The following is a 14,812-nucleotide window of genomic DNA, read 5'->3' as shown; positions in this document are numbered from 1 at the left end:
TGCCCCTGGCCAGGCTGCGGGCAGGAAGTCAGAGCACACTGCTTGGCTCGGCTTGTCCACAGCTCAGCCCTGGACTGCATGGTGTGTTGGGGCCTTGTAGCGAAGGGGAAAGCCAGGCAGACACCCCATCTGCAGTAGACTGCAGCATAGTGGTGGGTTCCCAGGTGCAAACGTGGACAATGTGACTTCTTAAGGTTTTATCGGCTGCCAGACACCACAGTCAAGAAGGCAATGTCGTCCAGTTCAGTTGAGCAGACGTTTATTGAGCACCTATTAAGTGCAAGGCACTGTGCTAGGTGCCATGGGAAATACAAAGAGTGAACATAGACGGTCCCTGCCCGCGAGGAGCTCACAGTCTAGAAAGGGAGGTGAGACACAGTACACAATCAGCTGCAATGATACCGGCCAGTGCGGCAGGTGCCAAAAGCGAGACACAAGCGCTGTGGGTCACAGAGTGCCACAGGGTTGTTTCTGGCCAGAAGCACAGGCAAGGGCACAAAGAGAAGGCAGGAGACTGGGTCATTGAGGGGGAAGCCATTTGGGAGAAAGGGCATCTCTAGCAGAGAAAAAGAGGTGCACACAGAGGCAGGAGCCCACAGGAAACTGAGGAAACGTGTGTGGGCTGCAGTGAGCATCTGGGGAAGGGCTATTCAAAGTGGGCAGTCACACGTGGCCACAAGGACAGCACGGATACTACGCTCAGGGAGGGCTGAGCTTGGTGCTCTGGCCAAGAGGCACTGAAGATCACTGAATAGGATGGTTTGTGACCAGCAATGCATTTCTGGAAGATAAATCTGGGAGCACGCTGGGGTCTGGGAGGGTGGTGTGGGCTGACTGATCAGGGGCTGCCTGAGAGCATGAGAGAATGACTGCTGGGCACTGGCAGGACAAGGACAAGGTGGATGAGGGAACGCTGTGGCAGGGTGGGGTGGGAAAGGACAGCAAGGAACAGAAGCAGGCTGAGGGTCTGGGGAGCGAGTCTGAGGATGTCACAGGGTTTCCAGTCATGCTAGAAACGCATTTCTGAATGGCAGGCCTAGAGGTGGGACTGGAAGTCACTGCCCAGAGGGGACATGTGGAGGCAGGGAAGTTAGGGAGGGAGGAAGGAAGCTGGAGTTAATGACCATTAAGGGTGAGTACAGTTTCTCACAACGTGGTCCCTGGACAGCCTGTGTGGGAAACACCCAAGGAGCTTGCTGATGTCTCCAATTTCTGGGCTTTACTCCAGGGCCACTGAATAAAGAGCCCTGGGGGTTGTGCCTAGTAATCCGCATTTTTAGCAAGAGCCGCCCTCCCCATCACAAGTCCATGGCTGGTCTGAAGTTTGACTACCTGTCAAGAAAGAAAAGGGTCTTGAGGACTGGCCTTTAGGTAAAAGAATAGAAAAGAATGAGGAACATTTGGGAGGGAAATCTCAGAAAAGGAGGAAAGTAAGGGCCACAAAGTCAAGTATTCTGGTCACTGAGGGTGGACACGAAGATTAAGTATTGAGAAAAGGCCTCTAAATCGGCAATTACTGGTCCCTGATGACTTCTCCTAGACTATTTCAGGCAGTGGGTGGGATGAAGGTCAAGTTTGCAAATAAGGAAGTGAAGAGTGGGAAGGTGAGGGAGAGCAGCAATGCATGGAGAGGATTCTTAGGGGAAATCGGGTGATTTTACTACAGGAGCCAAGCTGTAATAATGGAGAATGATGGGGAGGTAGATAATGAAGAAACAAATGGCAGGAGTCAGTGACTGACCAAACAGACCACAGTGAGGAGAGGAGAGGGACATGGGAAGGAAGGACAGGGGAGGACCTGGGAGTGCTGGTGGACAGCTGGAAGCTGAGGGAGAATGGTGCCAAGGCCCAAATTCAGGGGGCCCTGTGCCTGGGGCATCTCCTGTGGTGGGGGAGGGTGCTAGGAGCAATCACAGAGAGCACAGCTTTCTCTGTGACTCATACTCCACATGTGCCACGACAAACCTAAGCAAGACCCCATCCCTCCTCTCAGAGACCAAAAGCTGCAACAGGCCTGAGTCCCCAGTAACACCTCCACACCATAGCTGAGTCTGCCAGACAAAGCTGACCTGTCATCCGGGATGGCTGAGACGCCTTCCCACTGTTTTCTAGCCAGCAGCCTACTGGGTCTCAAACACAGGGTACTTGACAGAAAGGTCAAACAAGGCTTTCTTCTCCCAGAGCGGGGAGCCGGGGCCTGGGAAGAATGCAGGCCTGGGAATCATCCCGCATCACCATCTACTTATTCTCTGACCCCGGACAACCTCTCTGAGCACCAGATGCCAGTGTACCAAATAAGGCGCATCCTTGCCAGGCCACCTCCTTCACGGGAATGCCGGGAAATACAGGACGCAGAGGCACCACACTCTGTAACCCCCTGAGGAGTTACAAAATGATGATGCATTGCTGACACTGCCAAGGTGGCTCAAAAATCCACTGCTGGGGGAAGACCATCAAGAAACATCTGAGTAGCATCAACACTGAGCTTAATATTAACAGAAGGCTGAAGGACTTTTTTTAATGGTCTGAAAATTGAGCTTTTAAATACTAAATTTAACTAAAGCTGATGATTTTCAGAAAGAACTGTGACTTATGTTTGATGTTGTAATTTATCAAAGGAAGTAATTAACCCACTTAGTCTCCTGCATCCTTCCTTCCCACGCCCAGAAAGAGGAAAGGGGCAGGTAGAGCCCTCAGAAACAATACTGAGAATACAGAGGCTTACATGATACAAAGCTCAAAGGTCAAGTCACGTCTAGAGCCTAGGAAACTCTGGAACCCCAGGCCTAGCCAGCCCCACCCGGCATCAGTGGAGGCTTAGTCCCCTTTCAGGAAGACCTGTGTGGCTAAGCCTCAGCCATCAAGGCTTACCCCTGGGTCCTTTTCTGAACATTAGAGAAATACTGGATTGGCAACACTGTCAGACCAAACCTCAACCCAGAAGGTCAGAGTAACTACGAGACAGCCCTAGCCCTCACACGTCTGCCACACTTTTACAAACCACCAGTTCTGAAGATGAGGCACAAGGGCTGTGACTGAGTCACTTCCTGGCCACCTCAAGTCTCCATCCACAACTGGGTGGGTGACTCTGGCAACCTGCCCCCAAAAGGCAGTGGACAACCAGTTCCTCGTCAGGAAGCATCTTAAAGGCATCGGGGAGAAAACATGATTGAAGTGTAAGTCCAGCCACCTGGAGGACTCTGGATTCATCCCTGGAGGGATACAGAGGTCAAACACACCTGGAGGGAGCCTCCTGGGGAGTCACCAGCTCTGCTCATGGCCAAAAAAGTCCCTTCACTATGAAAAACAAACCAGCACTGAGTCCTCAGCAGCTGTTTCTGGGGTCTGGGAGAGACGTGACCCACAGGGCAGATAAAAAACTGACCGTGAGCAGCCTGGGAAGAGAACAGGTATAAAATACAAAGCCCTTTGAAAGTCCAGAGAACAGTAAAGATGTTAAGAGTAATTATCCAGGAAAAGAACTTCACTGACACAGAATTTGAACAACACTGAAAACACAATACTAAGATACCAATTCTGAGATAGACTCACTCACAGGAAGGGCAGCTTAGAAGAACACTAAAAAGACAAACACAGGAAAAATAAATAAGGGGCTCTGAGCCCTCATGGCAGCTACTAATGCTATTTATTGGCTTAGGGTCATTCTTGAGAATAGAAAACCACTTTTGGCAAAGCTGTATAAACTTCACATGGGTTGTATCTCCCATGATGTGGACACAAAATTACTGTAACGATGGGGCTCTTTGTTAAATTTCTTCACATCCCACTATTATTTTCAGAGGCTAAGACATGACTTCTAGAGTCAGGTCAGGTATAGCGAGGCCTCAGCCTGGTGAGCATGTCAGAGCACTGGACAAGGAGTCTGGTCCCTGCCCAGCTGCTCTACGGCTGTGGACCTGGGCATGTGTAGACATGAGCACACTGAGCCTCAGTTCCCTCTTCTTCAGGGTGGGAGGGGAAGTAGGGTGGGACTACATGAGTTCTGAAGTTTCTTCTTGCCCTGACATTCTGGGAGTCTAACTGTGCCCTGGTCATTAACAATGGCTAGGCACAGGTGCCATCTAGTGGCACCACCTGCCCACTCTCACAAATGGCTCCAACAAAAGACCCACAGGAGCAAACCCAACTCCTACGACTCTAATTCCAGGGGTGAGGGCAGAGGAGACCGGGAGGGATGAGCACACTTCATGTTAGTGGACGTTACATAGTCATCTCAAGAAAATATACTTTAAGAGGTCTTGCTTTCCCTAAGAAAGCAACTTTTTTTTTTTTTTATTTAGAAAGGCTACTCATATCCATTTGTCAATATTTTCAGCTTTAAGGAAAATAGTTTAAAAAACATAAAAATGTAAATACACTCAAGAGTAACTGCTATTAAACAGTTCTGAACAGGCAGAAAATGTACTTTCCTTTTACAGAAAATGTTAAATCTGTAATAGCAGCATAATTTATATATAGAAAAAGCTGGTTTTGAAAACCCAGATTTTTTTATACACAAAACATCTGTTTTCTTTTCTATATACTACAATAGCATTTCCACTGGGAAATCGGTCTCTTCACATTATGTCGCTTCCTGCTGCCACGTGCAGACACTAGCTCGAGTGTGGCCTTCAGTCCAACACCATGGCAGACAGTGCGTTCAGGTCTTTCATGTATGGGTGGGCCACCAATATCTGGTCGATTTTCAGTCTCTGCTCGGAATCAGGGAAGATCTTCAGAAGGGCTTCCCTCAGCTCGCTGGTTTCTGCAGGAGACCTCTGTGCTGGCATGGGCACGTTCTGCTGCATACTGGGAAGGTTCGACAGAACTGGGAAGCGGGGCTGCTGAGGGAGCCAGTGGCTAGGTGGGGCACCCTGAATCCGGGCTGGAGGCTGGTGGCTGGTGCTGGCTGCCTGGGCCCCAGGGACTCTGAAGCTGGCGTCAAATATGCCCACATTTGGCAAGGCATTGAGCAGGGGCTGCATATCTCTGTGAATGGAATGAGTCTGGTGAGTCAGGCTGTAAGATAAATGAGAGACCTGCTGCTGACCTTGAGGCCGTGCTGCTCCATGACTTCTGAAGGCAAGCTGGCTACAGAGGGGTCCACAGGGATGACAACTACACCATCTCCAGACCAGTCATGATGGGAAATGACAGCTCATCATGAGCTACACCACCCTCCTAGGTTTGCAGCTGCAAGAATGGACCCCAGCCAACTGTTGGCTCTAAGCCAGGATGTGCCAGAATCACCTGAGAGCTTTCAAAAGACACAGACAACAGGGTCTTACTCTTCTGGAGACTAATTCTGTGTGGGGCCCTGGTTGATAGGGATTAGAAAAAGGGACTCCTTTGGGCAGAGGCAGCCACTACGGATACCTGTTGCCCCCCCCCCCCCCTGCCCTCACCAGTCTGGGCGAGGTGTCGGTGCCCACAACCCATACACTCATGAGTATGTGTGAGTGTGTGTAAAGGGCATCTGTCTTTTTAAAGAAGTTTCCCAGGTGACTTGGGCTTGCAGCTGAGAAATGGGGCTGGCCATTTTTCCAATTTCAAAAGCTCAACTAACTTCAAAAGTTAGTTCCTTGGTGAGTGGAGTTATTATTAACTCCTCACTCAATTTGTTAACACATTGTAAAGAGTGATTAAGTGCACGGGCAGGGCAGACCCTGCTGCCAGGCTGCTGAGGTGAAGAAGGAGCCAGAGAACTCTCTTTCCCATTAAGCCTGACCCGCAGGCCTTGATGCTTGCACACAGGTGCCAGATCTTAAATGCCCAGTGGAGATGCACTGACACCCAGCAGATGTTAAAATGGCTGCCATTCTCTGAGCGTAGGCAGAGAAGCAGAACCTTTGGGAACTAAGCCCTCATTCTATGTAATAAAACCCAAAGGCTCAGAAGAGAAATGATTCCTAAGACCCAGGGAGCTGAAACTGCACTCGTCTCCTCTGTGGAAGATACCTCTGTGTGAACTACCCCAAATCCAAATCTAGAATCCCCAAGGGATCTGGTTATAAATAAAAAAGATCAGCTGTCCGTCACCAGGTTATACTATCTGTCAGTTAGGCACATACGATACTTTAGTTAACAGTGTCCATTACCCAAGAATTCTGAAAACAGATATAACCACCAGCAACTTATCTTTAAAAACCCAACTAAAACAAAGAAAATGTCAACTATCAAATCAATTTCAGATCAATATGAAATACTGGCTTCTCCATTTAGTGGAGACAGAAAGTTCCCCGGGTAGTGATTCCTGAATAGTAAATAAATTAACAGGAACATCACAAATTTAAAGCAAATAACCTTAGAAAGTGAATATAAGAGGATATTCACGTATACATAATGAACCTAAGTGGCGTTTGCTCATAAGTGGCAGTCAGCAAAATCTGCTTTGTCTTTTTAGACCTATACAAAGCTTGGCTCCCCACCCTCTCCTAGGATTAAAACCAAAGGACCATAAATGAAGACATGGTCTTTGGGGTGTGTGCTTGATTACCTTTCAAATATATTATACCAGCAATAAATCTAAGGCTAATACAAAATTTAAAAGTGTTGTCTTTAGTTATTCAGAGACATCACTTACACAAAAGCACAAAGAACTGAAACAAGTTTGTAAACAGAAAACAATGTGAAAAAGCAAATACCTAAGGAAGACTTCTTTCCTAAGAAAGTCTTCTAATCGAGGTCCGCTTCTTCCCAGAGGGTCATCAGGAACCATAAATATATCCCCGACGAAGGTATACTGAAGCAATCTATAACACAGAGAATGATTACAATGCTGGAGAAAACATGAAGCTTTTATTGTTGCAGGAGCTGAGAAGAAAGTAGAAGTGTCCACCTAATTCCAAAGCAAGAGTCACCTATAAAATTGTAAGGCTGCTTACATGCCTAATGGAAAAAACAAACACATCTAAGTTAAGCCATCTGAATTTCTCTTTTGGATACAAATACAGTAAAGTAATAAACTTTTATCATTGGCCCTCACAATTCTTATCGAGACTTTCAGATTTTTATCTGGGCTTTGGAGGCAGCTTCTTCTCCTAACTTTGAAAACAAGATTTAAGACTGACTGCTTAGGACACACTGCTTAGGTGCTCAAAAAAGGTTTTACTTTTGAATAGTTGTGTCTATAGGCAAACCACTGAAGATAACTTCTTAAAAAAACAAAACAGTACAGGGCGCCTGGGTGGTTCAGTTGGTTAAAGCATCTGACTCTTGATTTCGGCTCAGGTCACGATCTCGCAGTTCGTGGGACTGAGCCCTGCATTGGGCTCTGCACTGAAGCTCAGGGCCTGCTTGGGATTCTCTCTCTCCCTCTTTTTCTGCCCCTCCCCCCACTCACTCACTTTCTCTCAAAATAAAAAAACTAAAAAAAAAAAAAAAAAAAAAAAAAAAAGAAAAGAAAGAAAGAAAAAGAAAAAAAAAAAAAAAAAAAAAAAAAAAAAAAAAAAAAAAAAAAAAAAAAAAAAAAAACCCCAAAACAATAGGATATCTGAACAAAGAAAATCTGAGATCTCATCATGATTTATCAAGTCTGGGGAAGATGTGATAAAGAAAAAAGGCCAAGTGCTTGTGTTTGCTGTCCAGACCTCGGTTTCTACCTTGTTTTGTGAGTTTTGAAAGCAATGGGCTGGTGTACAAACATTGAGTCCTGACTGCATTTAGACCTTCTACACACAGAGGAGTGTCCAATAAATACTGACAATGAGTCTAGGGCAAAGGTCCAACAGAAACATGTCCTAGAAGATTAATGGCTTGTTAACTGTGCCTAGAAGGTCAAAGACCAATTCTCAGTTCAGCTCTCAACAACAGCTTTCCAACACCATGTGGGTCAAAATACATACAGTAATTAACTCACACCTGGGTATTTATAGCAAAGGATTATTTTCTAAAATCCTCTAACGAGTTAGCAAAATAACACATATCAGACAAGGGGCAACTATGAAACCCCAACAGAAATAAATATCTAATTGTACCTGTTATGTACTAGTTATAACACAGCCTGAGGTATGTTGATTTATGCTTTTAGATCTGTGGCATATAGGACTCATCCCTGGCACCATCACAGACTACTGCCTTTTACAGAACTCAGTCGGATGATGCCTGTTAACAAGAAGTCCTGGAAGCCAGTGTTCACTGATCTTAAGGCAGGTGGACACATTCAGAACATCATCACAACTAAAAAACTTGTATCAGTGAATGCTCAACTCTTGACTTTGTTATTTTGGATGATATTCACACATGTTTTCAATATAGACGATTAAACTATGATGGTAAATGCTCAAGGAAAGCACCAGATATTGAAAAGCAGAAATACTCTTCCCACTCCTAAGAAGTGAAAACTCATCAGTATGTGGATTTTGGTTTCATCCTCTTACTGGAATCACAGCTGTCATTAAATCCAACCTTCGTATTTCATGGTTGAATCAAGTAGGGACACCCACTGAGTTGCCAAAGTCTCCCTTGGCATCAGGGCAAGGCCAAGTTAGGAGGCCATTTCTGCTCGATTACACTGTTAACAAGAGTTAACTGTGCCATAATCATGTGCCTCTTGCCTTCTGCCAGGGAACACTGATCTCTCAAAGACACTCTGCAGCCACCACAGCATGCCCATTATGTCACCCACTGGTTTTGCTGCTTCGTACTGGGAGCCCCACTTACCTAGAGGGGCCAGCCATGGTCTTGGACAGGGAGCACAGTCTTATGATACTTTGGTTTCCTATACTGCCTTCTGCAGGGCCAAGGTGTACACAAAACCAAACCAAACAATAAACAACAAAAAACACTTAACCAAAGACAAAGAAAATATTATTACCTTTTTGTAATAATTTCTCTCCAAGAGACTGACTCAGTCACAAATTCTCTGAAGTTATCATTTGTTACAATTATGCCACCAGTTTTGTCCGCTAAGTGTAGTAGAAACCTATAGTAATATAAGAGGTTAAAATGGGCAAGCAGGCATTCCTGGCTTATAGAAGCTACGCTATAAGAAAACAAAAGGATTTCCTCTTCATATGAAAATCACCAAAGAATTTAACTATGGCTAGGAAGTAGAAAAGTTAAGCCCTTGTCAGCTGAAGATCAGTCTGAAATATCAAATACCTCTGAAATTATTAGTGTGATTATAAATGAAGGTTTGATTTTCATACATTATTATCTCTTTTTAAAAATGTTCTCAACCAGGGATGCCTGGCTGGCTCAGTCAGAAGAGCATGCAACTCTTTTTTGTTTTGTTTTTTTTAAGTTTATTTATTTTGAGACAGAGTGAGTGCAAGCGGGGAAGGAGGGAGGGAGAGAGGGAGAGGGAGAGAGAGAAAGAGAGAGAAAGAGAGAGAAAGAGAGAGAAAGAGAAAGAGAGAGAGAGAGAGAGAGAGAGAGAGAGAATCCCAAGCAGGCTCTGTGCTGTCTGCGCAGAGACTGATGTGGGGCTTGATCCCATGAACTGTGAGATCATGACCTGCGCCAAAATCAAGAGTTGGACACTTAACCAACTGAGCCATCCAGGTGCCCCAAGGCATGCAACTCTTGATCTCGGTGTGTGGAGATTACTTAAAATCTTAAAAAAAAAAAAAAAGATCAACCATAATTTACACATTTTTCTGGAAAAGTTGTATTATCAGAAGACAGTGGTTATCAGATGATGCATGAGGACTAGAGTCGAGAATGAATTTGAGTTGACAAGCCTGTGAAATCACTAAATCACAATTTAAGTTTTAGTTGCTAGGCTAGAGTGCTCTGGTTCTAAGATTAGCTGCTTGGTACAGTCAGCCTTGCATTTTTAAAAAATAAATCCATAGGTTCACACTTGCTGCTTGGACTTTAGATGTCTAGAAGCACCATTCTGTTTAGTTCAAGTTATAGATTCACTCAGATGCCATTTATAAGTTGAAATTGTGATAACAAATTGTGATAACAAATCAGTATTGAGAATTCTATTTCACTGCTGGAGATTATTCGTGGTCAAATCTCTTAATGAGAGATTTGTGAGGACACTCATGATGAGTTTTATCCCTTAGTCAGGGTGATCACATTTGTTTAAGGCAATGCAGACAAAGACAATGCAACAATAAATTAAGAGAATCACTAGAATTGAAGGTGCAAACAAATGCTTTTATTAATGATAGTGAATACTTAAAAGGAATGAAAAAACAAGTCTTGTTAGTTTCAGAGGCTTAGGACATCTTGGAAAGTAGGACTTAAAATCTTGAATTTATTAATGAATATCTTATCAATTATTCCTAGTGGGCATGAATGGTAAATGGTGATGTCTGCCCAGAGATATTAATATCAAGAGTAAGGCTTCGGAGTGCATGTACTAAATATATGCTATATATAGACTCATGTCCACTAAAAACCCAGAATCATACAAATTAAGCAAAGGCTTATTGAGTCTGCATACTTGCATATGCCTTCAAATTCTGCAAGCGTGCAGCTGCAGAGTGTGAGAGAGGTGAAGGTTCTTCAGGAGCCCAGCAGCCTACGTGCCCCTCCACCCGAGCACTACAGGGTCTGAGCCCAGTATAACGGAGCCGGAGCAGAACATGGTCTCCCAGCACTTCCTCACCCCTACCCTGCCTCAATAAGCTATTCTCCTTTCGCTTCCTCTCACGCTGTTCCTTCACATCACCTCTGATTCTCCCCATCTGATCTGGTCTCTCATCCCAGCCTGGAGAAGGGCAAGGGGTTGTCAATGAGAAGGCCCTCTAGACCTTTTCCTGAATGAACACCTGCTGTCTTCTCAAGTCCCCTTCCCCACTGCCGAGCCCCTCTTTTCATCTCTCACCCATCTGACTGTCATTCACTAGTTGGCGTTACAAGCCAAACACTGTCTTCAATGTGAGGAGCTATTCTGGTAGAATTCTGAGGCAAAACCACCAGGGCATTCTAAGTGCTTCAGGCCAGAAGAAAATAAAGGGGGTGTATGCAGGTGGGGAAAGAACAAGCAGCCACTACTTAGGTTTCCAGATACTGGTAGGGTTAATAGTACTGACTTCACTCCACAAGAGGACAGTTTGAAAAACTGTTTTTAATGCCACTGGTCATATTTAGGACCTTCTCTTATTCAACCACAACAAAACTCCCCTCTATTACTTATTTGTGTGCCTTCTCTTTAGATCACAAACTCCTTACAGCAGGAAATGTGTCTGAATCACGTGTGTTCCCAAAGCCCCGCTCTGTGCATTGCACTTGGTTGGTGCTCAGTAAAGCTTTTAGAAAAAAATGTAAAAGGTGCAGATTAAAGTCTGTTGTCTCCAATGCATTAACAACTGCTTTCTGAGTGACACGCCAACCGAAGAAATGCAACATACTCCTGTCACACTTAGGGTCAGCTGAGACCATCTTTCATTATGTGGAAGAAATGCTGAGGGCTCAGGCATAATGACAAAGTAAGTCACTGGCCAAAATTAACCAGAAGGAGATGGATAATGTTTGAAAAGCATCCTTGGGGTCACCACATAAGACAAGACAAACATTACTTTCAGTATGCACCAAAAAAGAGAACTCAATGTCTGCTCGCTCTTATGATTCTCGGTCGTGTTTTATTTAAGAAACATACAAACAAAAAACATTCTAACCGAACAGATTTTATGTAATGCTCTTAAACCCGTATAGCAGAAAAAACAAACAAAAAAAACAAAACCAAAAAAACCCCACTGAGTATATAACCTTAATGACCATAAATACTAAAATCTCCAAACCCCTTAATCTAGTGAGTCCTCTAGGTATGTGGATCCAGGGGCACCATGAATGGTTGGTTCAGTGGAGCAGGTGGTGGGCTCCTCACCATCCCACACCCACCTCAGTAAGGAAAACAGCCTTTCGTACCTGTCATCATGAGAAGCAATTCTTTCTCCAAAGACCATCCGGGCAGGAGTTAAAGATAATATTCCAAGCTCCTGGAGCTGGGTTAAGAAGTGCTGTTCTGTTCATGGAATAAGTTGAATACACATTCAGAAAAAGGCTATCTTCCCATATGTTTAAATAAATGAAAGCACCCTCAAATGTTTCACTTGGAGAATTATGGAAAACCTTTTTTCTGCTGACTCAACAAGACTCAATTATACTAACTCATTGGGAAGAAAAAAAAAATTAAGCAACACACATACTAAGGCAAATACAACATAAAAACTGACCTTAGCTATTTTTTAAATATAAAAAAGTTCAACTCATTTGCTCCTAGAATTGAGTAAACCATAATCCTACCATCAAGAACATTTTCACAGCCATATCACAAGCAGTAGGACAGGAACTGATGACCTAAGTCCCAGAGAGAGGGTGGGGTAGAGCAGGGAACATTGCTGGAGGCAGAGGCAGGGACACAGGGCTCTGCCCTATCCCAACGTAGGCCTATGTGGTCCCCCTTCCAAGAGGCTGTCAAAATATCTTTCTAGCTGGCATCTTATCCAACCTCTCTCAGTTATCTGCACATTTACTGATATTTCATGGGAGTGGGTCGCGACACAGAAGAAAAGAGGGTCAAAGCCAAATTACAGAAAATCAGTCAATGGGCAAAGAGCAGCTAAAAGCTCAGGGTCTAAGATTCCCACACCCGCATCCCCTACGATGATTACTCACCACTGGCTTAAACTGCAACATGCACACACCGTGTTTTATTGTCCTAGAAATGCACAGCACAGGAAGGCTTGCAAGACCCTTTCAAGGATCCTATTGCAAAAACTAGTGGCTCTGCCTCATTCCTCAAGCACTCTCTGTTAAGACAAATATGCTCTCCAAATGAGGGAAGTTGGGATACTTGAGAAATGTGTGGTCTTACCATTTCCATCTCAACAGTGACTAAGTTTCACTTCCTGTTTAAATGCTGGGTGAGCTTTGTTCCCCCTCCTTTCTCCCATCCACCTCTTGTGTCTAGGCACACCAGTGGGCTAAGCTGCCTGACACCGTGCCACCACTCCCCTATCATGAACTATAAGAATAGGTTTCTCTAGAATACTGCATGATTCACGGTAAGTTTAAACATCCCGTGTGTGGCCTGCAGTCAGCCATGCAGTATCACACAATTAACAGACATAATTTACATTAAACTATTAAAAACAGACTGTTCAGAAAACATTGTCTTTGAGGGTTTCCAAATTTATCAAGTGACCATTTTAGAAAAGACTATTTAATGAGGCAAAAGTCCAGACTAATGGAAAGACATATTTAAACTACTTTTTAGAAAGTCAGGAAAATTTTTGTGATGTATAAGGAACTCTAATATAACTTTCCACATAAACAACTATGTTAAAACTTTCCATCCTTCCCCTAAGCACTTCTTATGCTGTAACACTCTCTTCAACTGATGTTTCACAGGGTCCAAAAGATTTACAATTTTGTTTTTCAAGCTGCTGCCACTGTAGCATGTGGCTCTGCTCTAAGGAGTATGAGTTGCCACTGTAAGCAAACTCATTAAACATCTAGAAAAGGAGAAATCTGGAAGGATCAGTTTGCCTCACCTGTGACATTAGGATCACGTCTTGTTCTCCACTGTGGGACAAATACAGTGATGTTTCTGTTGCCAAGCTTCCAAAAATATTCAACCGCAATTGCAATTCCACGACAAGAAAAGAACTTTTTCAGACCGTGGCTATAAGAAAACAAAATTTCAGCTTAACGTATGTGAAATTTCACCATGAAAATGTGAAAAGGTAAACTCTATACATAACAAAAACAATGGCAATGAAATTCCCTTTACATTTTACATTCCCTTTTACATTTTTTGGCATTAAGTTCCATAGTCTGTGACCTTGCAAAGCCAAGAAAGAACCTATTGCATGAAATGTGATTCTTAATAGCTTTATGATTTTTCTTGTATTTTGTTTGGTTCATTTAATTGAATGTGATATTGAGATAGAAGGCAGCTTGAGTTTCATGGTAATACTTGTTTATTGCACTTTCTATTTTTTACTTTATTTTATTATTATTTTTAGATAAAGAGCCCATTCTAGAGAGCCCTGCCTGGTCAATGGCCTCTAAGAATATTCTACGAATTTTATTAAGAAATTTGTTGCTAAAGCAGAAGTAGACGTGATGACTCTTCCAGGACATGGTCCTTACAACTTCCAAAGGCTGTGGGTAACCCTGGCTCTGGGGCTCCATACCCTTTCTAGGGAACCGTGGAACCTACTCAGTTTGCAGCTTCTAGGAAATAAGATGAGGGCAGGATTCCAGTGACACTAACTAGGGGCCATGGCAGATGATTTTGCTGAAGGAAGCAGAAAGTACTGGGAGTAGATGCAAACGAACAAGGAACTGTACAGAATATGAGTCAGTATACAATTTTCTGTAAAGGGCCAGATAAGCTTTGTAGGCCATATGGTCTCTGCTGAACTACTCAACTCTGCCAACTGCAAATGAATGAGGGTGGCTGTGTTCCCTATTTGCAAAAAACAGGTGGTGGCCAGATTTGGCCCACAGGGCACAACCCCACATTATAGTGGATTAAAAAGTGACCCCACCCAAAAATGTGGTAAAAAATTTCAAAAGAAACCAGAAAAAATATTTAGTTGTGGCCTGCAGTAAGTACCTAAGTAAAAGTGGACATTTTTTTAAGTGTATTTTAAAGTCTGAAATTTTGTAGGTGGTAATCCATTTGTCTAGCCATGAATATTAGAAAAAAAATCAAAACCCCTGTGAAGCTGCAGTTTATGAAATGAGCATAACCTATGTTCACTAATCTTAACGGACACTTATATTCCAGTGACAGGAAATCCAGCATCTTCAGTCCTGGCTTCTCTTCATGTCAAGTGTTTCCACGTCAAAACCACTTGGTGGATTAATTCCTTCACTTAGAAGTCCTGCCACCTCAGGTACA

General features: G+C 43.7%; 1 protein-coding gene across 1 annotated transcript in view; it reads right to left on the bottom strand.

The window, feature by feature from the left end:
* Positions 1-239: 239 nt before the first annotated feature.
* N4BP1 (NEDD4 binding protein 1) overlaps positions 240-14,812 on the bottom strand; it is a 50,770-nt gene continuing 36,197 nt past the window's right edge. The window contains exons 3-7 of the mRNA XM_030297630.1: positions 13,455-13,585; positions 11,827-11,923; positions 8,816-8,923; positions 6,645-6,752; positions 240-4,989 (exon numbers count right to left, since the gene is read on the bottom strand). Of these exons, the coding sequence (XP_030153490.1) occupies positions 4,632-4,989; positions 6,645-6,752; positions 8,816-8,923; positions 11,827-11,923; positions 13,455-13,585 (802 nt within the window). The 3' untranslated portion in view covers positions 240-4,631. The remainder of the gene's footprint in view (positions 4,990-6,644; positions 6,753-8,815; positions 8,924-11,826; positions 11,924-13,454; positions 13,586-14,812) is intronic.

Source organism: Lynx canadensis, chromosome E2 (genome assembly GCF_007474595.2).
Source record: "Lynx canadensis isolate LIC74 chromosome E2, mLynCan4.pri.v2, whole genome shotgun sequence".
Lineage (NCBI taxonomy): Eukaryota > Metazoa > Chordata > Mammalia > Carnivora > Felidae > Lynx > Lynx canadensis.
Note: the sequence above shows the minus strand (reverse complement) of the source record. Positions and strands in the feature narration are given on the sequence as shown.